This window comes from Nothoprocta perdicaria, unplaced genomic scaffold (genome assembly GCF_003342845.1).
Source record: "Nothoprocta perdicaria isolate Ctin4 unplaced genomic scaffold, notPer1 scaffold_51, whole genome shotgun sequence".
Classification (NCBI taxonomy): Eukaryota; Metazoa; Chordata; class Aves; order Tinamiformes; family Tinamidae; genus Nothoprocta; species Nothoprocta perdicaria.
In genome coordinates this window covers 3,875,313-3,903,147 of record NW_020455766.1, presented here as the reverse complement: position 1 = coordinate 3,903,147, position 27,835 = coordinate 3,875,313, and the positions used below count along the sequence as shown (strand labels likewise).

Sequence of the window (27,835 nt, the reverse complement as noted above, 5' to 3'; positions counted from 1 at the left end):
TACTGTTCTGTGCACTTGACGTCTCTTGGTGGAGCTCTTTGTGCTCCTGGCACCTGTGTGTGAACGCTGCTGAAATACTGCACAGTGGCTCTCATGGAGAGCCAGGAGTCTCCCCACGAGGCACAGAGCAGATGGGACCTCTGGCAAGTGTTCTAGTGCCAATACGTCTTAGTTGTGGTGTGAATGCTGCTTTAAGCGACAAAAATATCACTTCTGTTTAATGAGATTGCTGAGGTTCTTGGCACGTTGCTCATGGTCACAGTCAAGCCCATGAAAAACTAAGTTTTTAATAACTTTTTTTAATAACAGTTTTTTTAAGAACAGTTTTGCTTTACAAGCTAGTGTGCTAAAGCCAGTGCTGCAAGTCTTTGTGCTTTGAGAGCTAGTCCATGAATTTCTGAACTACCTGAACACCTTGTCTGTGTATACTGAGAGACCAACAGGCCTCATCTTCTGCTGTCTCCACTGAGAGAGCCTGTGGTCTTCTGCTCTTCAAGACAGTTCTCATACTGATACTTGGCATAACTAATACTTGGCATAAGCAACACACTGTAGGAGCAGCCACCAGAAAGTCAAACTTTGCATGCACACAGAAGGGGTGTTAGGGGCTCTTTCAAGATGTTCTTGCCCTTCTCCCTCAATCTGGAGTTTGGTGGATACACATAGAAATGAGCTTTTTTTGAATTTCTTTTTCTATCTTTTGGAATTCAGCCTTATTTCATTTTGCTCTGTAAAGAAATAGACAGATCTGGCCTTTCTTTTTTAATAATGTTTTAGGACCAGGGTACAAAAAAGGTTAATGCATTAATTCTTAAGACAAGTGATAAATGTACTGCAATAAGCACATCCTACATACACAGAATATATTTCTCTATATAATATGAACACAGAGATATAAAATAAGTTATACTTGTCTTGGTTTTTCATCACAGTAGGAGCTCAGCTTATATAAAGTGACAACAGGAACTGGAACAACATGCTGCTCTAAAGCAACAACCAAAAACCAGAAGACTCTGTGTGTGTGTGAGCATGTGCGCATGGGGAAACAAAACAGCAAATTGAGGGATTTCTACCCGAATCAAGTCCTAAGAAAACAGAAATTTCATAGAGCATGACAGAGAGTGGAATGCCTCTGGGCTCCGGGTGGAGGCTCTGGAGGGGATTAAGTGTTGCTGTGTGGGGAGGAGGGGGTGGATGAAGGTTGTTGACACCCAGGCTGTGGCTGGAGGGTGGCAGGCAGCGTGGCAAGCTCTGCCTGCTGCCCCTCTGTGTTCTCGGCTCGYGTGACGGACACTCTACCTGACAATGTGGAGCTCTTATCTCTACAGCAAGAACGGGACCTAGTGGCTTTCACTGCACACGATGAGAGTAAACGGATCACTTCACGGGAATGATGAACACCACTGTTGCTCAAAGGCTTCTGAGGGAGAAAACACTATCCACTTGTGAAATGGTTAGTGAGCCTGGGGCTGGTGAGTCCTGGGTGATCCCCCGCCTTGCAGCCCACCTGATCGCTGCCCCCAGCACCTCTCCTCCTGCTGCTTCCTTTGGGGCAGTTGTTCTCTTGGCYGTGCTTGAGAGCAAATCTCCCCCTAGGAAGTGATGGGAGGCAGAAGTGCTTGGCAACTCTTAAGGTCTGTCCCTTTGCAGATAACGAGGAATTCCCGCTGTCCTACTCAGGCCAAGCCATTTTGGATTGCTTCTGTTTTTAAGGACATGGAACCACTTGTAAAACTAAGCTTTAAAAATTGTGAGAATCTGCATTTACCTTTCTAACTTAGGGGTTTGTATATAGGCTCATCATGAATTAGGAGATGCTTTGTTGTTTGGATAACAGCTTGGTGACCTTTCTGTGTTGTGGGGTTTTTTTCCTTTTTCCTTTCCTTTTTCTTCCCCCTTCACTAGCAAGGATCTCAGAAGCCTCTTGGGGTTTGAGACCAATTAAAATGGCGCAAGGTGCAGCCAAAGCTCAGGAGTGATACTGGCAGTCAGCATTTTTCTATTAGTGCTCTCAAAAGATGCAGCCCACGTGAGTCTTTCTTCTACGCCCACTTGTCAGCTTCTATAACATTCTCTGTATTTATAGATTAAACGTTAGAAAGCAGGGAAATTACACAGGAAGAGTTAATTGCATATTATCATGAAGGATTGGACTTTTCTTTGTTTTGCCTTTTCTTCATACAGTAAAATAGGTATAAATCCAAAGGTGATCTCACATCTAAAGGTATAATTTAAGTAAACATGTTTCTCTAGATCTTTCTCCCCACCCCTTCTCCCCTGCGACCTTTCTTTCACTCTGTTATTTTCCTCTTGGATGGAGGGAGGAGATGGGAAGGGAGCTCATTTGGCAGCTCGTGCCCCTCCAACTTGACTTTAATGAGATGATTCGCCAAGGCAAACTCCTCATCATCCAGCATGCCATCTTTGTCGATGTCAGCCAGTTTCCATATCTTGCCCAGCACGGTGTTGGGGAGCTTAGACCTTACCATCTCCTTCTTTGCATTGGCACCAGTTATTTTACCATCGACGGGCGAGAGCGTGTAGAAAATCTCATCGTACATGGGCTTGTCCCGGGCCACGACCCACTCGGCGTCGTCGATGCCTTCGCCGGCGCCCTCGCCGTAGCCGTGGCCGAAGGGGCCGTGCAGGGTGCCCTCAAAGGCTCCTCCTTTCACCATCTGCGTGGGCCGCTGGGACTCCTCCTGGCGCACGAGCACCATGAGCTGGGCGATGTCGTTGGCCAGCATGTCTTCCACTGTCTCCAGCAGTTTGCTCTTCAGGGGCTGGAACTTGCTAAAATCCTGCGCCTGCAGCTGATCCTTAAAGTGGGACAAGAGAGCAAGGGGTGAGCAAAGTGGCAGCGCACAGTGCATGAACAAGGTAGCAGGAACAAGCTACAGCAAGGACAGAGGTTTACTCAAGGTCCCAATAATGTCTCTAAGCAAACAGAAGAACCTTCTTTTCAAGTCCTATTAAAAAGGATTCTTCTCAAGGACCAAATTGCTCAAGGGCAAAGGGTTAGTGCATTTCTAGGTGGTCACTGTAGCTTCTCCTATGTTCTCCAGCCATTGCTCTGCATTTCTTACTCCTCAGTACTCTGGGGAAGGAAACACCATGCTGGCAAAAGACTATTTCAGCAGTAAAACCCCAGTCATCACACAGCATATCCTTCAGATGCAGCAGACAGGTAACCTTACAGCATGGCACTTTCTCCAATTTTTAGTTAAGGACAAAGTGTTTTGAGCAGGGCCTGCACATGAATTATTTTGAGAACTGCAGATGTCCTGCAGCTTTGTCCTTCATCCTCTACCTATTAAATCTAACCTACTCACTTCTATTACAGTGTTATATTTATATGTATATACATTTATTTATTTTTGACCCTTATTCACTAGTTATTAAAACATGTTTATGCTTTTCCATTGGGTACACTCTGTAGATCTCATTCTCAAGAACTTGAGGAAAATGCATTTTTTTTTTCTTTTAAATGAGATGATGCTGTATTTTCCATAAGGACCTAGGAACAACGTTAAGAGCTCAGTAACTTGGAGCAGGTGTCTGCTTGGACCGAAGCCACACAGCCATGTACCCATGTCCAGCATTGTTCACATACACAATACAAGGCCCTGTTCCAAGGTGCTTTGGAAGTCTGTGACTTTTATGAACAGTGGGTTAGTCTCAGCTTTGCAGGACACAACCTGCTTCTCTCCTTGAAGTAGATGGGGTGGGGGTTAGTGTTCACAGTCTCCCTTTTCTGAGTCTTTTTAGAAACAAATGGTGAAGTAAAGGATGAAAAGATGTGTTTTAGGAGGCATATATGTAGGTTTTTGCAAGAAATGAATCATTTTTAATATAGATTAGCAGTATTCTTAGGCTTGAGAAATGTCGGACTGGAATGTGGAATCAATCTGCTGTTAAGAGGTCTAGATTAAGATTTGAGAAATGAGGGTGGCTGGAGCTTTGCATGGGCAAAAAATGCTTCTGCCCAAATACACGTAGTTCGGAGCTCATTTCAGAACTGGCTATTTTGATATTACAACAGATCGTGCACATGGGCAACAATAAYCAAGGTCTGTGTGGCCTCTGCCACATGCCCTACAGTACTTGAATGGTATTTATTTGGATGCTTGATACTCTGGGTGGGATGCTGATGCTTACCTGCATCTTCCTCAGATTAGGGAAGTCTCCTGGTGAGATCTGATGCTCCCGTTCAATCCGGGCGTAAATCTCTCCCAAGTTGTTAACAAGCTCCTTCTTTTTGTTGTCTTTCCCAAATACTGAGGGCATTTCCTTCTTTAGGGAACTGATGATGTAGGCATGGACCTGAAGGGTATTAAATGACACAGAAGACAAAAAGATATAAGCAGAATGTCAGGGTGCTCTTCCCAGTAGACGGCACCTGTGCCTGGGAGTCACTGCACCTGGCCTTGCTCTGAAGGGCAGGCTCGGCTCCTCAGCCTGCTTGCTGTCACTGCAGTGCCAGGAGCTGCTCAGCTGCACTCCCTAGCTGTGCTGAGGCACGGCGAGGGTGGCCTGGGAGCCCTGGGCACGCAGAGGGCAGTGCTCGTGGCTACAGCCTGGGGAATTCCTACCCTTGCACACCAGGCACTGCTTGACGGGGAAGTCCCGGGCCAGCCTTGCCACAAGGGTTCAACACACAGGCGCTTCTCTGGAGCTCTCTAGAGCTTGTTTAATGTTTTACTGTGAATGAGTCCTTAAGTCACACAATGCTCTTGAGGACTCTACATCAACTGCCATGGGGCTGTGCCCTGTATTTTTGAACAGCTACGTTCAGCTCAACTTAAACATTCATGGAGATGGAATTTCTGGCAATGCCCTTAGGAGCTCTTTTCTCATGCTCGTTGCAGGCTTATGCAGTGCTCACCTTGGCCAACCGTGCTCTCTTGATGAGATCATTGAGCTTCCTCAGCGCTGCGTTGCGGGGTAGGCTCTGAATATCCCTGAACAGGTCCTGCTCCTCCGCCTCGAACAGCTTGCGGTTGTCGGGGATGAGCAGCGGGTGGGACCAGAAGGAGCCGATGTAGACCCTGATGACCTCGGGAGTGTTGACAATCTTTCCCAGGGACCACATGAGGGCACCGTATACCCGCATGAGCTGCTGAGTCTCTATCTGGTCTGCTTTGTTGAGGACAACTCTCATCTTGTCCTCGTGGTTCTTCAGGGCCTTGATGACCTCAGAAAATTCATCTGAGATGTCCAGCTTGTGCGCATCAAAAAGGAGAATGATGCGATCGACCCGCTCTGCAAACCACTCCAGCACAGCTGCGAAGTCGTAACCTGTGAGGGGTGGAGGAAGAGCAGGGATGTGCACACGTGGGAGTGGAGAAGGCTCTTGCCGAACCTGACCCATCCAAGGGGGAGCCAGCACCTTGGTGAGCTGGATAAAGCAAACAGGAAACACTACTCCTGGCCCTGCTTTCGGGGGGCCAAAGTGCTGAAAATCTGTAGTTAACAATGATTCTTATTCTCTGTCTCAAAAGGTCATCCCTAGATGTTTTGAAATCATTTATGCTTCACACAAATACGTGCCACAGAGAAACTGCTGTGTTCAGACAGCTACTGCTGTGGCCTTGTGTGTGGCAACAAGACTGGCAAGTCAAGCTTCTTAATAGTGTCCATCAGCACAGCCTAAAAGGCTGTGGAGAGCTGGGTAACTACAGCATCTGTATCCAGAGTGCTTTGAGACACCTATCTCTACTGCTTAGATCTGCCAGGACTTGTCTAGCTGTGTGAGACTAACTGGATTCCATCCCACTCAAAACGAGGATGCAAATCACCTGCGTGGCCTGAGTGATCCTGCTGCCTGTGCACAGAGCACAGCGACCAGCACTTCCCTTGTGGCAGTGCCACCGCCTCCAGTTTCCAGAGGTGGACTCCAGCTAAAAAGTCTGGGTTCAAATTTTGCATCCCTCGCAATTAAGACTAATGCTTCCCACTGACAWAGGACAATCTCTAGGGTACAAGGCATAATAAATGGTGTGCATTTCAAAGCAACAGTGACAAAAAATGACTTTCCCAGCTCTGTGATATTTCTCCATCTTCTTTAAAACCCTACTGAGACACTTGTGTTCCCCTGATGTCCTCTCTTGTGCTGTGCAGCATTTGGGTTATCCCCAGAGTGCAGTATTCTGTTAGGAAAAGTGTTCTGGTAAGACGGGCCCTTCGTGGTAACACAGCTCCTATCCTGATGGGTAGCAGAAATCAGATATGTGCTATTTGGATTCAAAGATTTAAAGCGTTTAATGTGTGTGTGTGTTGTTGTTGTTCTTTTAAATTTATTTATGAAAGATATGAAYTAGTTTAGTGGTGTGGGTTTTTTGGGTGTGCGTGTGTGGTGTATTTTTTATTTTTAACATAGTTTGAGGGTAAGCAATGCATCCCAGTCTACAGATCACAGCTGAAGAAGGGAGGGCTGCTGAGTCATTTATTAATTTTTCTCCTCTGCTCCATTAGTCTTTTCTCCCCTATGACTTCAACCAAATCTGAGTATAATCCTGGCTTTGAAGTCAGGAGCAATTCCAGTGTGAACCTTTCTTTTCACCTGGATAAACTGGTATTAACTGTCTGCTGTTGAGAATTCTGGTACAAATGCACAACATTGTAACTGGCTACAGTATTTCACTTAGGTCACTTAGTTCGCTCCTTTGAGAACAGAGAAGAGTGACAGTACTAGACAATAAAGCCATTAGCAGCAGGCTTTGTTTGTGTGAGAAGGCACTCTTGGGATCTGGACAGCTTGTCCTGTTCTTTTTCCATGGTATCTCGAGGAATAGGTGGGTGTGATGGATGTTTCTGCCACCAGGAGCCTCCCGCTGACTCAAAACAGCAGTGCCTCCTGTGGCAGCAGCAAGTGATGCGTCCTGGCTCTCTGCTCACCTCTCAATCAAGGGGCAAAAACTCTGCTGAAGACGGTGCATGTCCTCACCTACCATTCAGTTCTGCTCGGGCTGCCCTGCAGGTTATCTAGCCCCGAGGGGCAGCTGCTCCTCCTGCACTGAGCCACACAGCCTCTTTCTTGCCATGGAAGCAATGCATCAGGGTGACTGTTTGGAGATGTTTGTGTGTTGAATCCTGTCGAGTTTCACTGACTGGGATGCCTTCTCATCAAGCTGGCATGTGCCTGACTGGCACTGCAGTTGCTTCTCCCAGCCGTTTCCCCCTCGATTCCCTGCAAGGCTGGGAACTAGTTATACTCTCTAGGGCACCTACTAGTGCTACAGGGATGGCCTGCCCTACATCATAGGGGTAGTTCTCCTCTTGCAATAGGAGTAATGGGCTCCCTGTTGTGGTGTTATGGGCTGCATCTGACCCTCTCTACAACTTCCAGCAGTTCAGGAAAAGCAGGGACTCATTTGGAGAGAGGAAAAAACAGTTTTGTTGTTAGGTGTGGAGGTTGAGGTCAGCTCTTTGGTCTGTCTGGGTCTCAAGGTTTGTCCAAAACGATCCAGGGTCTTTGACTTCAGCGGTCKAGGTCTAGATCCGCAGTAGCCCTTAAGAGGCTATCTGGCCTCTGAGCCTCTCTGCTATACATGGACAAAAATGCTGCCCTGCCCAACAGGAAAAGGGAATTAATATCTGCTCAGTCCTATGTGTGTTCCCATGGAAACATGCACTGAGTCACGGCTGTCCCTGCGGACTTCACTAGATGGCTGGATTCATTAGCAGCCTGTCTGTCCGGGCTGCTTTGCTTGTGCAGAGATACTCTCCTGATGGCTGTCCCACACAGCTCCATTAAAAGAGGGAACAAAGCCCCAGGGACTGACGCTTGCTCATGTTTGAGAGCAGTCCCACCACCACGGGATGAAGGACCAGCTTGCAGCCCTTGGTGGGACAAAGGCCCGATCCACGTGCTCTCCTTCTATGTCTCACTGGCCTGGTACTTAAGGGAGTGTGTGAGACCCCTCACACTGGTGCCCAGCTAAGCAAGAAGCACCTATTTTGGCAAGCACCTCTAGCAAGTGTTGCTCATAATCTGCATTATCCTGATGGAGGCAGCAGYCAGGAAAACCTCTGTGTGTGTGTGTATTTTGTTTTTAACTGATAGAATACTTGAGAAAGGTGGAAAAAAAGGAAAACAATGCTGTTACACTTTTAGTGAGGGCTTACTATAAGGTGTGGAAAAGACAGGGCAGCTGGAACAGGCCTGTGTTTGCTAGGTGTCACTCGCAGGTCCCTGGGAGGCTGCTTTTCCAAAGAGCCACTGCCTAGAGAATTACTGCATGGGAGACCAATGGGACCAACTCTCCAGTTCTGCTTTTAGCACCCAGAACAGTAGACTGTTACTCAGCTACTCGGGTATGGATGCTGGGCTGATGTACAGGGTGGGAAACTCCACGGGCAAGCTGTTAATGAAGACATTTAAAAAGAAGATCTTACTTCCCTATTTTAACATTTTGTGAGCTCTGGGTTTTGGAGGACTTCTGAAAAGTGCAGAGACTGAGACATTTTTGTCTGATTTCCGACAGAGCTGGAGGTGTTTGACACCTGGAAGCACAGAAGRCTCATTTTGTGACTAAAAATAAGCATTAAGTCTTCGTGATACTTTTTTTAGTATTTGACAGATGCTTAGGACCTAACTTTACTTTCTTCTGGCATTTTATTTTAGTGAGAGATTAGACCAAGAACTGATCTTGACCTATGGTCAAATTAGGAATTTTCTGTGTGGAAGGTCCCCTTGCTCGTTCAAGTGCAAATGTGCTGTTTCTGTACGCCCTGTTTTAAAGTGTTGCAGAGTGTTGCTAAGGCTTCTTGCAAAAGCAGCCAAGTACTATCTTTGATTTGGCAGCGATTTGGTGATGGGTGAAATTATCTGTAGCATAGCACAGTTTATCATGAAGTTACAGGGCGTTTGGGAAGCCATCTGTATGCCAAAACTGCATAAAATCAGAGTCATCAGCACAGAGATGTTTAGACAGAAATTTGAAGTGGAGAATTCTCTGTTCAACAATCCCTGGCTCTCTGGTTGCACTTGCATCTCTGTCCAACAATAAGACATAGTTAAACATGCTCTAATATCACTGATGTAACTTCTCTACAACCTCTGGACAGAAGAACGTGAATAGAAAATGAATCTCAACCGTACAGCAGTACAAAAAACAGACGAGGAGAACATGCTAACTACTTTCTTCTATTCTGTTAACTACTTTCTTCTATTCTGTGTCCATCTCTTTCATAAGATGTGAAAAGATTTAACAGACAGTTGAGAAGTCAGTGGGACCATGAGTAGATTCAGTGTGCAGAGAAGATCATCTCCTTGCAGGCCCCTTGGGCCCTCTAAGGCAGGATTAATGGCGACTTGTCCTTGCACTAGCTGAATATCTTGCATTTAACCCACATCAGGCAGCATTGTGCAACTGCCTTTCTGCCAGCTCAGCCCAGGCATGACACAGTTCTTAGTCTACCTGTGGGAAGACGGATGATATCTCACCCAGCATCGGACCCACCTGGCTGTAACACCTTCCAGAGCCAGTTTAAACCAGCAGGGTGTGTGTGCACCTTGGTTCAATGCTTCTCACCATGCAGCTACACTCCCTTTTCTTTGTCTGGTAGGAAACACACTCTGGCTTTGTTGGCTTGTGGGCTCTRTGATGGAGTCCAGGTGGGATGGATGGGAACAGTAATATCAAGAATTACTGAGGGGATTAAACACAAACAAAGAATCAGATGTCTCGCAGTCTGCGGTCACTGCTCCTTTAAACTGTGCTGTTTCTCTTTGCAATTTATCTCCCTTCTTACCACCCTTCTGAAGCTGGTGTTATCCAGAGATTGAAAAGCCCCTGGATCACAGCCCTCAAGGGGGCAGTTTTGTTCTGTGCCCCTTTGAGCCTGTCCAGTAACTGCAGGTTTCAGTAAGTTGCTCAAGGCTGTCGTGTGTCAGGGTCAGATTCCTGAGGACAGCAACAGGAGAAGAACGGGATAGCTGGAAGAGCAAACAGCGAGTGCTTAGAAGGACTAGATCTTGCAGATGAAATGAGTGCCTCTTCCTGAAAGTTAATGCCTTGGTCTGATATTTTCAAATTGAAAAATACGGGTTGGAGGCAGCATCTAGCTGGCCACAGTGATGTCCTGCATGAAAATACTCTGAAGTCTGGGGAGGAAGAGACTGCGGCGGCAGGAGGCGCAGGCAGCCGCTGCTGGGGCAGTGAGTGCCAGGAGGAGTAGGTGTCACCTGCGTGTGACAGATGGCTACAAGAAAAAAGGCTGGCCTGAGGTGGCTGCATGAAACACGGGCAGGGACAGCATGGAGGTGGGTGGCTATGAGGAGAAGGAGATCAAGGGAAGGCCTGGGGAGGGAAGGTGGAGAAGAGGGATCAGGGGGAGAGCACGGGAGAGAAAGCAGCTAGAGGTGGGACAAGGTTCTTGCAGGGTAAGGAGCTGGTGGGATCAGCAGGAAGAGGGCAGAAGGGAAGGTGAAAAGTGGAGATCAGTACTGGATATACCTCACTGCAGCTCCTCCTAAACTATTTTTGTAAAAAGCCGATGCACTCCTTTCTGGAAGTGGCAGCTTTCCACGGAAACAGAGATGCTCGTAATAYGTAACTGTAGGTGTACTGGGAAGTAGACAGAAACACTGCAGCCTGCAGGGACTCGTGCCCATGCTGCACGCCATAATTTGCAGAGCAGGTCTCAGCCTGCTGATCGCTTCTGCCTTTCCCTGTGCTTGAGGAAATAACCTGTCCTGGAGCTGGTGATTCACACCCTAGGAGCACGCGAACAAATGACATTTCCACCGTTGCAAAGATCTATTGGAAACGTTACGTATATCTTGGAGATTTAAAGGTTTYGAGAGCAGAGGTAAAGGGACTCAGCACTATGAGAAATCTGCGCGATGTTCTCGGGATTGGGAAGGGCTGGGGGCCCTGAAAGGCTCCTGGTTTATGTTGGCAGAAACCAGGAGAATCCTCGCAAGGCTTCTTTGGATCCGATGGCATTAAGCTGACAGGAGCGCTGYCAGTAGCCACATTTCCTTGCAACAACCTGCTTGGCTTCTGTGGGCACCCAGCGGAGCTTATCCCCTCTTCCCTTCTCATCTGCATCTTTGTCACTTGTGATAAGTAGCCTGAGCATTTTGGGGGTGTTTTGCCCAATCCTCAGAACGGTTTATGGCCRGATTTTGAAATCTCACAGGGTATCTAAATAAATGCTGAGTTTTCCAGAGCGCTTAGTGCACAGCAGCACTGGTGCATAGCCAGATTTTCAAAGAGGCTTTGTATYATAGTGTCCAAAAGCAAACATTTTTCTTCCAGAAAATGTTTGCACATGTGCACAGAAAATGTGCACATTTGTGCACAAATGATGCACAGAAATAATGTACATTGATGGATGGGACTTCCTCTCACTGATTAAGGAGAAACCTTGGAAATTTCTGAGTGCACAGTGGACGATAAAATGAACAAAATTAGTTCTAAAAATCAGACTTGTTTAGTAACAAAAATCAGGGGCTCGCTGGATGCTAACAAGAGGTAAAAAGAGAAAGCAAAAGAGGTAAAAAGAGAAAGCAAAAGAGGGAAAAAAGCCCTAAAAACACACTGCCTTTTTTTCCAGTGTTTTCTCTTCTAGTTCTGAGAACCTGAAACTGCTGAAAGTTGTACTTTTAGCCCAAATGATGGGGACTGTCCCTTCTCCACCACTACCCAAAGAAAACCAGGGTATGGCATTCAGAAATATAGTCATGAGACTGGCTTAAAAAATCATGAGACAGTAAAATATAATCTTCAGGTTTTGCATTCTGCTGTTCAGGTCAGGAGGGCTACAGCCGGGCTCATGCATTTAAACATTTCTAAGAATAAAAAGAGGCAGAACTGTGCAGGTTTCCTGCTCACTTTTGCTTTGCTGCTGAATGAGGCACAGAAGTGCGTGGCTGGAGGAACTCGGGCTTTGCTGCAGCGGCTCTGCAGAGCCGGAGCACGTTTGTGAGGCTGATAAAACCGGGCAAACTGGCAGAGCGGTTTAGGCACTGCAGCAACAGAGGTAAACGGRGACGCCAGAACTAACCAGTGCTCTTTCATCCTCCCAGGCAGAGTGAAATGCAGAATATAAACAAGTGCTATCAGTGGGGAACATTATAGCAAATATTTGAAATGCCTGCCACTCGGGTGCTTCCAGTCGCATATTATGCTGTTGCTAGCACACGTGACCAAACTCTAGGAAAAAATATTTTCTTGTTGCCATTGTACCCCACACAACTCCTCGTGAAGTGGGAGAAGAATATTCCTTTGGGTGTTTGCCTGTTCCTTGCAAGCATGGCCATTTGAGAAGCTGTCAGTGTGAAGCTCTGTAACTGCTTAGGATTAACCTTAGTCTTTGCTCCTTTTCCTGGCAGACTGGCTAGTGACTAAATATTCCCAGTGCGGAAGCTGCTGGTCACTGAATTTTCCCTTTCCAGGAGAAAGAGCGTGGCTAGCAGCAATTTTTCCTTGGCTATGGGAAGCCTGGGCTGCCTTGCAGCAAACAGAATGGAAATGTGTGGAAGGCTRGAAGAAAGCTGTAATGGAGTTTACTGGAATGCAAGCTAATGGGGAGCACTGCTGCCAGTCCTTGGTGGGCTGGGAYGTTGCCCTTGCTCACAGGGGAAGAAAAGGGGGGACAAAATACACAGGATGAAGATAAAGGAACCGGTCAGGATGTGTTCAAGTGCTGCTATAAAACAGGTCAAACACAGCTTGGCCCTGGCATTGCTGAGCTCAGCAGACTCCTGTCTGTTTAGCCCGGGGCATGTGTAGGCTGAGCCCAGCAAGTCGCTGGAAGCTGATGGACCAGGCTCAGCCTTGCACGAGCTGCCCTACAGAGGTGCCTCACTCTGCCTGCAGAGCGTGCAAGGTGAYGACTTGGGACCGACTCCTAGCTCCTGTCCTGGCTCTGCTGTGTGACCTGACCCGAGGTCCCACACTCTGCCCTCATTTATTCCAGGACAGACCTCCCTTTCCTGTCTTCTCTCCCAGCAGGACTCTGAGGGTTCATTACGTGACACCAGAACAGGGCTTTGCAAATGGAGAGCGTCTGCATTGCTCTCCAGTGTTCAGGAAGCCAAACTGTGCTGCTTTGACACAAATACCTCCCCTCCCACAGGCATCTATGCAACCTGCTCTCATGTTACACTCAAATGGGCCCAATAAAAGAAAGGAGAAGCAACTGGAGTAAGAGGGCAATAAAATGGCTAGTTCTCTGCACCACGGTATGTGGAAAAGGTCTTGAGGAGCAATAGCTCTTCTCCAGGCAAGGAAGCAGAGAAGCAGTGAAGGGCAGGATGCKTGGTGCCCTGGTGTCCCTCCTTGTGTGCCAGGGCTCTACAGCTGAAATGCATCAGCCATGACACGGTGGGTGCCCACAGCCAAGGAGAGCACCAAGCCATGGGAGCGCAGCGGGACAGGCTGCTGCAGGCAGCTCCTTTGCCTTCAGCAATGTCTGAGTGCAGGAGCAGCAGCTGTGTGCAGGCCAGTGATCTCCGCGGGTGCCCCGGGCATGTGGGTGTCAGCTGTGACAGACTGCACAGTCATCAGCTGCTACGAGCCTCAACCTGCCTGCCTGCTCCCGGGGAAGCTCCGTGCGCTGCTCTGGGGGAGAAGGGGCTGTTATGGTCACGTCGGGGTGCCCTGAAGGAGGGCCAGGGCACACTGCTGTTTCTCAGGGAATAGCAGCCATTCCTTGGAGGAATACCTGGCCTGGCAGCTCTGCTGCTGGCTGTGCCAGGCTGCTTGCCATCAGTGCTAACGCAGGAGCACTGCGCTCCTGCACGCTGCCTGCCCCTCAGGGAGGGACTGTGTGCTCTGCCACTGTGGGCTGGCCGGCAGCTACGAGCAGTGAATGTAAACCAGAACCGAGCCTCAACACCTGGTCTTGGCCCTTGAGCTGCTCCTGGGAAGCCAGATTCCTTGAAACATGGATGTAGTAACAGGAACTGCTCTGACTCCGAGATTCAGAGCGAGCCCTGAAGGATTCTGCTTTAACTCCATGGGATCCTGCTGAGCTGGCATCGTGCAGATTAGCTAACGCTCCTGCTGCCTTGATGGGAAAGGAGCCCCTTAGGCTCCCAGTGTTCCCACTGAGAGGAAATTCCCTTTATTAGAAATGCTGTTGTTTCACACGGATGGGCAGGTGAGGAAAGCCTGCCACCTCTTCTGTGTTGGTAATTTCCCCTTCAAATTAATGACAAAAAGAAGCTGCTCTGCTGCCTGCTCCATTCCCCGGCCTTGCACCGCAGGTACCTCCGTCTGAGAGTCTTACAAGCCGTTAGCAACAAATAATGGGGATGAGAAGAGCTCATGGAATAGGGGAAAATCCCCATTCCTCCCCTACTCTGAGCTGCAAAGAAACTTCAAAGCGTCTCCTGGGAAACCTCTATAAGACTCCCTTAGGTCTTGCTTTATTCCCAAGGGAAATCTGAGCAGGCTGAGTGTATGGAGCAGCAGGAGTGTTTTGTGGTGTCAGCACTTCTGGGCATTGCCTTGTTCTCTGCCTCAAAACCGCATCGCTGCTGTGTATGTCTCCAAAACCAGCTTGCTAAGGAGGGCAGCTGACTTGCAAGCTCGGTGGAAAAAAGAGCTGGCCTTCCCACTTTTGCCTTTTCCTCCGCTCCTGCTCCCCTTCAAACACCCCAGCTTCCTTGAGATAAGCTGAAGCCAATGCCTGGCAGCAGCCCTTCTTAAACAAGCACCTCAGCTCTCTTCTGACTCGCAGCTCCCTGGGCTAGATCCCCTGCAGACAGAAATCACTGCAGCTCGGCCAGCTTCAACAAACCTATGCTGATCTGAAGGAGATGAGGAGCTGGTCCTGGGGCTTTTGAGAAGCTGTTTGACCTGGCCCACGTGACGGGTTCGGCCTATGCTGGATATACACAGCGATGCCYTGGGGTCTCAGCTACGCTGTGCTGTCAGCAGGTCGGCCAGCTACGCAACGGCCCCTTGTCTGGTTGGCAGTGAACAGAAAGCTCCTTAGGTGAGCAGGAGGTTGCATCTCCACCTTCAATTCTCTCTTCCTGGCATAAGAGCTCAGGATGGAGTGACCCAGCTGGCTGCTCTACCCACGGGGCCAACGCGCCTCCACCTCACTGTGCCTGGGGCAGCGGAGCGGTCTGTGAAGAACTGGCCTCRAGCGCCAGGACTGGCCTACAGCCCCCCAGACAGGATCAGAATGCAAATGCTTAGAGGAACGAGGCTCCTCCTCGCTCCTCTCTGCTCCCAGGGAACATTTTCCCAGCCCGTGGAATTCCTTCAGCTATGCCCCAATGTCTGGGGAGGTGTTAAGAGGCTCGGGCCAAAGTGCACCCAGAGTCTTGCTCAACAGAGCACAGCTGCCCATGGGGGCACGTGCTGGCACTTACAAGTGTCCCTGCAGGAATGTGCACCAAGGCCCCCAGGAGGCAGATGGAGAAACTTTGCAAAAGGAGGAGAGGGAAGTGACAGTACATTTTGCAAGAGGATATTTTTAGTACTAGAAATATTTGGAAAATTGATTTTCTTCCTTGCAATGTAAGGCAGGATTTGAATTTGTGAGGAGGAATAGGGAAACTTCTTTCAGGCTTGAAAAGAGTCAATTTTGACTCATTTAMACACTTAAACAACAACACAGTTTTCTCGTAAGCAAAACTTCATCACAACAACAGTTCTGTGAGAAAACTAATGACTCTCAGTATTATTTTTTGACTGAAAAGCTTTATACCTTCTAATTTCAGTTTTTCCCTCCAGACTCTTAAACATGTTTTGCTGGAGGTAGGGATGCTTGTGCAGCTTGTTTAAGGCCTTCTGAAGAAGGCCTGAACATTTTGGTCAGCTTTTGCAGACTGCCTGGAAAGAATTCATGATCCCTTTGCAGTGCAAAGACTCATGTTCGAACAGTTTATTTTGAATCTGTGCCTTTCAATTAACTGTAATTGTCCCTTATTAATTACAACTGTAATTGTCCCTTTACTGATACTTTTTAGCTGAGATTCTGTGCTGGAAGATTTGGTAAAATGAACAGGATTTGTCTCTGTGCAAGGTGGTTACTCGGTGAAAAGTTTCCAAGAGCATTTTCAATACAAGGCAGAGTGATAACATAGGGAAAGGTCTTAGCGTTTCAGGTTGGGTGTGTGCTACAGATAATTAATTGTGTATTGCAAACAGGGAGTGTGAATGAGAACAGATCTCCTCAAATATGAATCTGTGCCTGTCATTATAATATGATAACAACTCTTAGCACCTGAATACTGCTTTCACTGAATTAAATGATGCACAGCTGTCAAAGGAGAGCTCTGCTGCTGCCACTACCTTACAGAGGAAGAAAATGACTAGAGACATTAGGGCAAAACATCAAGACTGTTGCCTAATTTTGGAGTCCAGCCTGAACCACTCATTTGAGTTGGTGCTCTTGTATTAATTGAGGGATATATGACAAACAGCCCCGCCTGAAATGTTTGTTCTAAACAATTTTTCCCCAATACTCTAGRGAGAAGCTGGTAGATGGCAAGTGGAAACAAGATTAACATAAATGGCTCCAAAACTRTAGACCTACTCATTACCTTCCACTCTTTTGAATTATTTTCCCCATTCTTTTGAATCCAAATGCATATTCAGTGAGAGACTTTGTGCTATTCATGAGACCTGTCTGTTGTCCTCAGGATCTCCAGATTTTCCACTTGGGTGGCAGTGCTTCTTAGACCCAGCCCAATCTTGCAGCAGATTTAGGAAGCCTGGACAGTCTTTGGCCAAGAGGCGGGAAACAAGGCTGATTGCCACTGCCAGTGTTCATCTCTAGGCCAAGGTTTCTGCAACATGTGTAAGTTCTAATTTTTCTCATCAAAATCTACTTCACTGGGGAATATAGGACCTGTTCTAATTCAAGCACTGCTGTTCCTGTTAACTCCTTTCTCTGTGAACATTTGAAGTCCTCTACAGCACACTGCAAAACAAGTCCAAAGAGACACTGGTAACATTGTGCTGGACTTCTGAGACCCCTAATAGTGTTTGTCTTGAATGTGTAAAGCTCCAGGGGAAACTCTCACGGTCCATTTGGTTTCCAATCCCATCCTTGGAAAGGGCAACGAATCCAGGACTTACCTCTGCTAATTCTCTGCTTTTCTCCAGAAAGGATCCCTGGTGTATCGATGACACTGATGCTTTCTAGTACAGGATTAGGTAGCTGGGCACAAACGAACCTGCATAAAAACATATGTATTTAAAATACAAGCAAAAAGGGTTTATGAGTGGCTGAACGTAACRGGCAGGATAAGACAGTTGAAATTTTGATCTCATTTATAACCCAGGTCTCTAGCTTGAGCTTGTAGTACTCTTGATTAAAGGCATCAAATAAGTGAAGACACGAGCTCTACTTTGCTTCTTCCGAATTGCTGATTTTACACGACTTACCAAAGGTCGTGACTCCACTGGCCCCAAAATCGGAGTTATTAATGAAAAACAATGTGGAACAATACAAGTATTTTCATTTGTTTAGATTTTTAGCAAGAAGTGGCATTTTTGTTTTCCTTAATGTAAGTGTTCTCCTGCAGGGTCCTGAACTGAAATGAACCAAAATAACTTGTCATCTTTTTTTTTGAAAAAAAGTCAATGTCATATGCATTTCTTTTTTATCATGATTTAAAGAAATTGGGTTGTTCTTACATCATGGAAATCCTAAAGTCTGGGCAGCATGAGATCTCAAGAGGCTTCTTAGTGCATTCCTCTGCCTCAAGGCAGGATCAAACAGCTGTTTGCCTAGAGTATTCTTCAGACTCRGTGATGAGGACCTGGCAACTTCAGAGTTTAATATGTCACTTAACTGTTCTTACAGTAGAAAATCTTAATATCTCATCTATATCTCCCTGCAACAACTTTTTTTTTCTCTTGAAAACAGTAAATATGGAAATAGCTTTATTTTTTTCCTGTTGTAGCAATGGGTGCATATGTCAAGTACTCTCATAGTGACTCCCCTCAGTCTTTCCYCTAAAGAAAACAACTTTTTTCCCTTTTGCTTCTCTCAAGCTCCCTTTTTAGTTCGTGTTTCCTAAATCCCCAAAGACTTCAGCAGCTTTCTCTCGGATGCTCTCAAACTGCTCCATATATTTCTTCAGGCGTGATGCCTCAACCTGATGTGGCGGCCCAGCTGTGACCTTGTCAGTGCTGAACAGTGGGCGGATTGCTCACTGTCTCTTGCATACGACAGCCCTGTTTGTTGATCTCAGTAAGATGTTTGCTTTTCTTCACAGCGGTGTGACACTGTTGACTTGCGTTCAATTTGTACCTCACTCCTCCCCCTCTGCAGCTCCGTTTCTGTGTATCTGCTCCTTAGCTAGCTGCGAGGTGCAGCTCATCTATTTCAGTTGCTGGTAACATTCACCGGACAGCGGAAGCGTATCTGGTTACGCGGCTTACGTAGCACTTCATGGTTAGTCTTTCTGTGGAGGTATTTCAGGCAGCTATATTTCTGTGTGTGTAAATATATATGTATATGAAAGCTATTTTCATCATGTGGTGTGATATCCAGGCATAAGAACATGTGCTCCTGTGGGAGGCAGCAGAAGTGCAGAAAGGAGCAGGCTTGGCACAGAGGCTGCTGGATGCAGTCAAGGCAGGCAGGGCTCCACAGTGCCACAGCTGGAGCTCACTGAGTCCCTGCAGCTATGAACTCCTCCAGGTGATGCTACACCTCACCCCAGCAATCCTACCTGTAGGACTGTAGGACTCTGGGATGATTTTGACAGGAATGAATCCTTAGTGGTTAGCTGAGTGTCTTCTCTCCTATTTCAGTCTGGATCTTGTGCCTCTCTCTTCCCCATCCGCAGCTTGGCARGTGGCACAAGAGCAGCCTTTCTGAGTGTGTCACCCTCACGGGGAAGACGGTGTCTGGCTGGTTTCCCTGTTGCTACCAGGCCTATCGCAGAGAACAAAAGCTCAGTAGGTCACGTTACTCCTGCTCCTGCCAGACAGGGTTAGTGCTCCATTTTCCTGAGTAGTCCTTATGATCTATCTAATCTAATCTATCTAATACTAAGTGGTTTGGGCAAGGGGATTTTCCACCCCATCTAAAGAAAGTATTCCAGAGATTCCGATACAAGGTCAGAGGGCAGTGGGAGTAAATGCTTTCTGGCTCTGTTGAGCAGTTCTCTAAGGCTGCTGCCTTCCTGCTGTCCCAGCAGAACTGCAGTTCCTCAGGGAGCATGACCTAATTCTGTTCTGGACCATAAGRGAAGAACATGGTGCCAAATTAGACTTTCAGTGGCAGGCAGTGCAGGGGGGTGATGGAGGAATCTGCTTCCACAATCTCTCCTGCTGTTGAGAACACAGAGGCAAAAGGACTCCACCCTAGCCTCCCAAGATAGCAAGACTTTGGAGGTAGGAGGAATCTTGCAACCATCAACCAAGACAACATGATACAAAAGTGATGGCTGAAATTCCTGGCATTGCTCCAGATCTTTGATGCAAACAAGGCCTCCTGATACAAGGTGCAACCTGTAATCTCTCTGCTGAGATCCCTCCAGAGCTGGAGCAGATCCAGCAGATTTGCAGTGAAAATAAGCCCTTCTCCCAGTACCCAAGAAGCATCTGTGACAAGGAGAGGAGGACAAGAGATGAGGCTAGAGTCTGGCACTGCAGTCCCAYGATTTCCCCTACAGCCCCAAGGCAGAAACAACTCTGGACTCTCTTGAGAATACATCAGGCCCATAAACAGGAGAACATAGGGGTTGCTTCATCTGGTTCCACGGGTGTACCCTGACTTGCATCTGAACTTCTGGCCCTCTGAGAGTCAGTTCTTGCATGTGCTTAATTTCCTAAATATCTTGGCATTACTGTCTGCATCTTAAGCACTGTGATGCTTATGCTGCTGACCTCAGTATGTCTTCCTCTGCCAGTTCAGAAATCATTACTCCTCCTCATCTGTCAGCGGAAAAAGGGGTTAATCGTGGCTACTCCTCCCTGCACTGCCAGCAGGACTGCACTTCTGCTGCTGAATCACTGCTCTGCCTCTCTGTCCTGCTGTCCTCACAGGCACATGCCTGGCCGCAGCCTCACAGGAGGAGATGGGAGTACCACCAGGGCACAGCATGATATGGTGGGCTAGGTTAAGGGACACCTAGCAACAGCACAAAGATTCCTGCCTCTGCTAGGAACAAATTGTGTTTGATGTGTATCAGCCGCTCCAACTCTGGTGTGTTTGTTTCTTGTCCTCTGTATTTTGCTTTGTTGTTCCTCAAATCCTATCTTCCTGTGTGCCAAAGTATCTGTCAGCTGTGACTGTCCTTGACTATCAGCAGAACTGCTCTGAAAGAGGTTTTCTTGATTTCCCATCTCTCTTCTCCAGGCAGCGGGCATGTTATTTTCAGAGTCTAAATCATCACCCTCCCCTGGAGTACAGCGTGGTCTGTGAGCCAACCTGACAGTTGACTGGATGCAAATGTTGAAAACATCTCAAGGTCTGTCTGCTGTAGGACTGCACTTGCTGTATCTGAATGATGAGCCTGCCCTGTGGTCAGCTATTGTTTCCAGGGTCACCCTAAAGCACTCTGAACCTCTTTGCATAGCTACAACTCCAGCTAACTGCCTCTCCTCCTGTCGAGTTTCTCCCCACACCTCTCTGCATGCTGCTTCCTTTGCCTGTCTTGCCATAGCCCACACCTGTGGTCAGCGTGGGTAGGAGATGCTGCACTTCCTGGATGGACACCCTCAAACCAAGAAGTTAGAGTCAAAGCCCGGGTTTCCTGGCTGTCTAGTTGAGCAGCTGCCATGTTGCAATGTCTCCCACACGCTGTGTTCGTAGGGAAGGCACCAGCAGGMACAGTCCAGCAGTTTGTTCCCCTCAGTCTGTTGTATTGCAGTTTGTGCTCATCTAGGATATGGGTGTGTGCTGCTGGCTTCCTGCAAGGTCTAGATCCAAAAATCAGTATGGCTGGAATAGGCCTAGGGAATGAGCAGGTTACACGCCTGACGTCATGGGGCTGCTGTCAGAATCGCTGCTATACAACTTATGGGAAAGATGTTAGAGCTGGAATCAGTTTGAATCCAAGGTTATTTGTATGGAGAATGGAGAGAGGACAAGTTTGCCACAGCAATATTAAAATGCAAGAAAACAAAGAAATGTAAATCAGGCCAGTTCTTTACTGTCTTCAGTAGCTACATCTGATTAGCCTATATAGCTTTGAGGAACTGAATTGACTGCAGAGAAGCAGCAACCAGGAATGTAAAAGGAATGAAGTAACGTGTAAAGTGTCACAAAGATGTTTCAACCCTAGATGTGTAGAGGATGAGGCTGACAGGCTGTGCTTTGTCCTTGTTTTGCTTGCACATGAAAAGTTACGGGTTGGCTCACTCTGTCAGTGTGGCCTGCGGTGCCTGACGCATGTGCACCCAGCAGGGCTGGAATGGCTTTGCATCAGCCACGTGCGTGCAGGGGCAAAGAGCATCGTGCCTTGTTCCTTTAAACTGCTAGCTATGCTGCCTCTTAGCTTCTAGCTTCGTGCTCCACAGCAACTAAGTTTCTGAGCACTGACCTGTTCAAAAAGGCATTGCCAAAGGCGTTGAGTTTCCTGAATGGTTTCTTGGGATCCACCACCAACGCGTTTCCAGGAACAATTCCTTCCACATCTCCTTGCATAACTGCAATGAAGGAGTCAGTTGTAGGCTCCGGTCCAATCCTCATCCCTGGAAAATCCTGCTCAAGCAGGTACCTATAGGGAATAAAAAAAAACCAAGGGTGTGGGMATGAGATGTGAGCTGTGTAAGTCCCAAGCAGACCCAAAATACTGAAGGATCCAGGTGTAATCAAGAAGCTCAAGAGTGTGCTTCCCTCTAAATTCCCAATTTTTAGCATTGTCATTGAATCATTTGATAAATCTTGTAGTAGTTTTYCCTCTTGGTATCTTGATGTTTAAAGCTATCTCATTTAATGGATTAAGAAATTGAGAAGATTATAACTACTGGGCAAAGATTCTCATCTTGTTTGTTCATTTTGTATATTTTAATCCCTAAGACCTTTTGAACAGACCTAGCACAGCAAAGTAAAACCAGCAGTTCACTGCAATCAAGGAGTTAATCCTGAAACCTTGGTGGCCTTTGGTGCCAATATTAATTACTTCAGTGCCGCTCATTTCAGCAGACTCATCCAGCTAATATGCTTAGCCCCCAGGGCGAATCAGCCTCTAAATGCCAGCTCCTCAAAGTCTTAAGTGTCCCTTCCTGGTGCTTCTGCAATGCAGTTACAGGCTCRCGATACAAACTGCTCAAGCAGATTAAGAATTGAGCATGTGGGTGGCAGAGTATATCCCAATATTTGCTATCAAGCTAAATGGCATGGTAAGCACGGAATTCCTTCTTATTCCCTAAGCCTCTGGCAGCCTCTCTGAAGGTACAGTGCTAAATTTCAAAGGAAGATTGTCACCCACGGGGCTGTGGGACTCTGGGGAGGCCTCTAGCAGCACCTCCTGACTCATCCTGCCCAATGGGGCTTGTGAAGGGAACTGGAAGTGGTGCAGCCCTGGTGTGGGATGATGTTGGGCTACCTAGACTAGTGACAGGCTCTGGATTGCTATGGGAGGGACACGTGAATGCCGGGCTATGGAGAGGCTGATTTAATATGGGGTCGTTGCTTATTGACAGCTGGTACTTTCCTTCCTTTAACCTGCTTGTTGTCATGAAGTAGGAAGATAAATACAGAATTACATTCATGTTATAAATACATGGATACGGAAAAAGGAGAAGGAAGGGCAAGGGATTTTCCAGGATTGTTAGATCAGTGTGCTTAGCAATTAGTACTGGCTCCCCCAGGTGAGTCTTATCAGAAGGAAAATTCCCTGTGTAAGGCTAAATACAGGAAAGCTTCTGATGGCTTGCTTGGAATTTCCACCTTCACAATTTTAACAGACAATTCAGTGTCTTAAGAACAACAAAAAMACTCGTGCTCATCCAGCAGGATGGTTTACTGGCTGTGCCTGTAAATGCCTTTTCACTTCCCAGTGGGCAAGGCCAAGCCATGGCCCAAGTAACAACGTGATCTAATGCAAAATGAGCAGCTACAGGGCCAGGATATACAGCACATGGCAACTGGCTGAGCGCTCMTGAATGAAGAATGAAGCAGCAGCAAGAGTAATCCCAGCAAGGACTTCCCGGATTCCCCTGAGAGCTGTTCTCCCCCAGCCCATCATAGATAGCTCATGTATTTTCATACAACTTTCAGCCCAATTAATTCCAACTCTTGCATACACCAACTTCTCTTAGTGGGAACAAGTTGGGGATGGGATGAAATAGAAGCTGTTTAACTGCTCCCAACAACGTGAAACAACCCAGGAAAGAAAGGAAGCCACCCTCACATATCCAGTGGATATGTCCTATCCTGAAGGCTATGCAGGGATTTCTCAACCTTTCCTGCAGACATGGGTCACAGCCTCAGTCTGGTTCTGCTAACTGAATGCTTGTGTGGGTCACCTGCCTGGCTGCTGATCCCAAGGCATCTTCCTGGTAGCTGCAGCAGCCCCGGGAAGCTGGGAACAGGACAAAGTGCTCTCTTCCCATGGAGGGTCTGTAGCCCACCATGGGAGCACTCCTGGTTCCCTTCCTGCAGCAGTCTCTGCACTGACACAACCAATTGCTGGGTGCAACCGTCTGCTTGGACAGAACCTGGAAACTGAGCTTAGGCCTTAGCTCACAGATGGACATCTCTGTAATGGTATCACTGATACTAGCTTTTCTCTGCTCTTAATTTGTACATTCATTTGATCTGACCCAGAATGCCCAAAGATTTTACTGAACGTATACAGTTAAATCTTTGGGTCTTCCTTCTTGCAAATATTATAGAGAAAAGGAATAGGTAATGATTATCACTATCAAATGCAACAGATAAGCAAGGTACTTTTGAGCACTTTGCCCACTAGGTCTCAGCCTTACCGTAACAAAAACCCATTTGTTTTATACACAAGCAACATGATAGCTCTTGGGCAACAGAACAAAAGCCTGTGGGTTTTGTTTGTCATTTATAGATGAGTTTCTGAGAATGCCTAAGCAAAAGCCCTCCATTAAATARCACCACTCCTCCAGCCAGGCTCTTTGAAAGAATTTTATCAGAGCTCCACTCATCTGCTGTTTCAAAGTGTTTCTGTGTTTATTTTTTATGTAAGACTTAAAACCCAACAGTGAAGCAGCAACTCCAGCACTCATCTACAGGAGATTTAAGTTAGTGCTAACTGACTTGATGTGCAACAAGTGGTAAGAAATCCAAGAGGAAAAAAATAGCTGCTACGCTAYCAGCTAGGAGCAATCTTCCAGTGGAGCTTCCCTGGGTGCCCTTACAGCAGGGTGGCTGGAGCACAAGGACCTGCTTGTGCTCAGGACAAATACAAGGGGACCTATTGACACTTGTCTGGTGGCAGGAAGGCAGTCGCGCTGGGCACCAGTGCAGGCTGCCTCTGCTAACAGAGACAGTCGAGCACATGATGCAGTTGTTGCAGTTTGGGGGGATTTTGGGGAGGAAACTGCAGACTGAAGGGCTTGTGGGAGATGCYTGTAACAGTGAGGAGCAGCTCTAGGGCAATCCCTGCTCCAGTGTGGGGTGCTCCCTCCAAGCCGAACACCTGCAAGGCTGTGGGGAATGACCCTTGCCAGCAGCCCCTGCCACCTCCAGCCACGCTGCAGAGGGTGCCAGCAGGGACACGAGCACTCATCTACAGCCCGCAGCTAAAGGCCTGCAGCAGGGAGAGCTGGGAGCAGCGAGACGTTTGCTCCAGGCAGAGCACTTCCAGCTCCCAGGAAAACGCAGGGAAGCAGCAGTGGGGCTGGCCTAGGGCATCCTTTTTCCAACAAGTTTAGGCTGGGAGCAGAGTCCAAGCTGGGAGCAGAGTTCAGCTGCCAGGAGGAGATTCCAGGCTCTCCGGGCAGGAATGCCGCAGGATGTGGGGGAGGGAGCCCGCTTGTGCTGGCGATGAGTCACGGAGAAGCTGTGCAGGATGCCGTGTGCAGGAGAGGTGATGCAGCAGGGTGGAGAGGATGGGAAAAGGGAAGGAGGGCAGCRGACAGGAGCGGGAGGAAGTGGCCAGAGGCAGAGATGAAAGGTTCAGGGCCACCGGGGAGGTCAGATCAGTACTGCTTGCTGCAGAGTGTGGCCAGGACGTGTAAATGATTAGCTGCGAGAGGAAAGGGYGGCTGCGTGGAAAGAAAAGCAAGCAAGTCAGGCTGACTGCTAGTAGGGCTCTATCTGGCTTGTTTATTTTATTAACAGGATGGCTGGACAGAAGCCAGGATTATTTTTAGAGAAGACCATGGAATGTAAGTTAATTAGGAGAGTAGTGTCATGTCCTGCCTTCCCATCCTCTTACAGGAAGCATCAACAGGGGTAACATTACAGAAGGCAGGGGAGCACCGACAGCCACAGCAGCCAACGGCCCAGGTAAAGGCACCACCTGCCCCCTGYGACCAGGCCCCAGGGCAGGATTGGGGTCTGCGCCAGGTTGATGCTGGTGAGAGAAAGGGTGGTGAGGGAGGACAGCGGATGCAGCAGGAAGGGGAAGCTGCAGTTTGTGACTATGTCTTACATACTGGTGCAGAGAGCTGACCAGCTGCACAGAAGAGAAACCTGTGCTTCAGTCTCACTTCAGCCTGCCCAGCTTGCCTTGCCTCCTCTGGCTGCTAGGGATGTCTCTCRCAGCTGACCTTAGCTGTCTTGCTTCCCTCATCACCCCTGAGAGAGCAGTCTCACTGCACCAGGCTGCAGCTTGCCTGCCTTCTCCATAGAGGCTCTAACTAGTTATTTCCCCTAAGTCTTGCTTTTTTCCCCCCTCCTCATTTCAGTTCAGATTCCCCAGCAGCAAGGGAAGACGTCTCAGAGTTAGATCCAGCTCTACAGTAGGCGACACATTCTTTAAATTGGTGCTCTGGGACGCAGGGGTGAAGTGGCACTGAGCTCCCGCCACTCAAGTGTTTGGTGCCACATCCCCTATTTGCATCCCATCACTAGCAGAGTGGGAAGTGAAGGAGGATGGATATTTGGGAATAACATCAGCTGTCCCCTGCGCTGACAGGATTATGGAAGGGATGTCCTGAAGCCATTTCTTGTTTCATTCCAATACCAAGACATAATGGTTGCTTCCCCTCCCATCCCCCCCCACCCCTTTTCTTTAACTCCTCCCTGCTCTTGGTTTTAGCTTCCACTCGCCTTCCCACACTAACTCTGGATGCTAATCCAGCGCTTATCCCTGCTCCCGAAAGAGCAGGGCTTGCATCTCAAGCTGGATGCCTATCACAAGTGACACTTTCCAGCCCCTCCTGCCTCTGTGTGCTCAGGGTTACACTGCAGTCCTATGCCCTTGTACTTCTCCCACTGCAAGGGACCCACATGTGCTTCAGCACTGCCCAGCTTTCACTTTCTCATTTACTGCCTTGTGCTGGGAAACCTCTCCCTTTCTGGGAGACCTTCTCATGTCGCATTTTGAAACCCTGTGAGGAAATAGCTCCTGGCYTCTTCTGCTTGACCCTAACCCTTGAGTTGACTCATGCCAGTCCTGCACACCAAGGGAGGTCTGCTGGCTGGAGAGCACCTCAACTCAAGGAAAGCAGTGTGAGGCTGCTGCCTTCCCACACAAGCAAAGGTCCATCTTTGCCTTTTGCCTGGGATGTTTCAGGCAGCCYGACTTCTTGCTGCAGGAGCTTTGGCTGCCATTAAAGAGGACCTCACGCAACAGACAGGGCCAAGGCAGGGAGACTCAGCCAGCATCAGTACAGAGGTGAAGCTGCAGGGAGAGGCCGATGTTGGCAGTCCAGAAAGGAGCACGTGGAAGGGATGCTCTACTTGCAAGCAAATAGCCCAGGRTTGCCTCAGTGCTGAGATGCTGGTATCCCAGAGGTGAGAAAAAGCATTTCAAACAGGTCTGGTACCAAGTCACACTGCCCCAGTCAGCCCCCTCCATCTCCAGAGGAGCAGCCCCATCCTCCCCTTCCAACCACCTGCTTTAAAAAGAGGCACATGAGGGTCACTTTATGCCCCTTCACCATCCACCTGACCCCTGCTGGGAGCATTAGCCGTTGTTGGCCAGACTCGGGACTGACAAGGTAGCGGAAACGCTTTCTGCACGAGTGGCACGGCACGTACAACTACCTGCGTTGCTCAAGGTGACTCCCGGGGAGGCACCGCCACCTCCATGCACCTCTCCCTGCCCCTCCACCACCAAGAGACACCCGCAGAACAAAGGAGCGCGGCCGCATCCGGGCCTGCGCCGGGTAATGCCACGGATTTCGACAGAGCCCCGCCAGAGTTAGGCGGGAGTTTAACACCAAGCTTATGAATCACATAGGAAATGCAGACAGAGCAGCTTCAGCTGTGATCCCCAGAGAAAGGCACTGCGGGCGGGCCGRGCAGCACCGAGCGCCCTGCGCCTGAGCCCAGCGCAAGCGGGGGATAAAAAGACTTTAACCCTCCGCTCCACAGCTCCCCACGTAGCTGGGAGMGGGAGGCGCTGGCTGCACGGGGGCTGCTCCCTGCCCCTCGGTTAAGGCACGGTGAGGGGACCACGGGCCCCGCCGAGGGGCAGCCCTGCGGCGCCCCGTGCCAGGGGCTCCCGCAGGCGGCGGGAGGAGGGCAGGGGAGCCGGGCCCGGCCCTACCTGATGAAGGTGGTCTTGCCCGTGGAGTACTGGCCCACGAGCAGCACCATGGGCTTGTTGTCGAAGTCGGCATCCTCGAGGGCGGGCGAGTGGAACTCGTGGAACTTGTAGTGCTCCTCGAGCGGCAGCAGCTTGCTCTTGTAGAGCTTCTTGAGGCCCTCGCTCACCGTCTGGAAGACCTCGGGGTCCTTGCGCCGCCGGTCGTCGGTGCCCAGCCAGCTGAACATGGTGGCGGCTCGGGCTAGCGGCGCATGGCCCCCCGGC

General features: G+C 48.6%; 1 protein-coding gene and 1 long non-coding RNA gene across 2 annotated transcripts; one reads left to right on the top strand and one right to left on the bottom strand.

Annotated features, from left to right (window-relative positions):
• Positions 1 to 917: 917 nt before the first annotated feature.
• On the bottom strand, positions 918 to 27,835 carry EHD3 (EH domain containing 3). Its single transcript, XM_026048041.1, has 6 exons — positions 27,572 to 27,835; positions 21,479 to 21,655; positions 17,055 to 17,152; positions 4,886 to 5,298; positions 4,159 to 4,323; positions 918 to 2,819 (listed from the first exon to the last, which is right to left on the bottom strand). The coding sequence occupies exons 1-6, from the start codon at positions 27,796 to 27,798 to the stop codon at positions 2,292 to 2,294; spliced, it is 1,608 nt and encodes a 535-aa protein (XP_025903826.1). The 5' UTR covers positions 27,799 to 27,835; the 3' UTR covers positions 918 to 2,291.
• On the top strand, positions 5,259 to 6,041 carry LOC112954795. The gene is made up of 2 exons (XR_003250785.1): positions 5,259 to 5,393; positions 5,502 to 6,041. It is a non-coding gene; the product is annotated as an uncharacterized LOC112954795 (long non-coding RNA).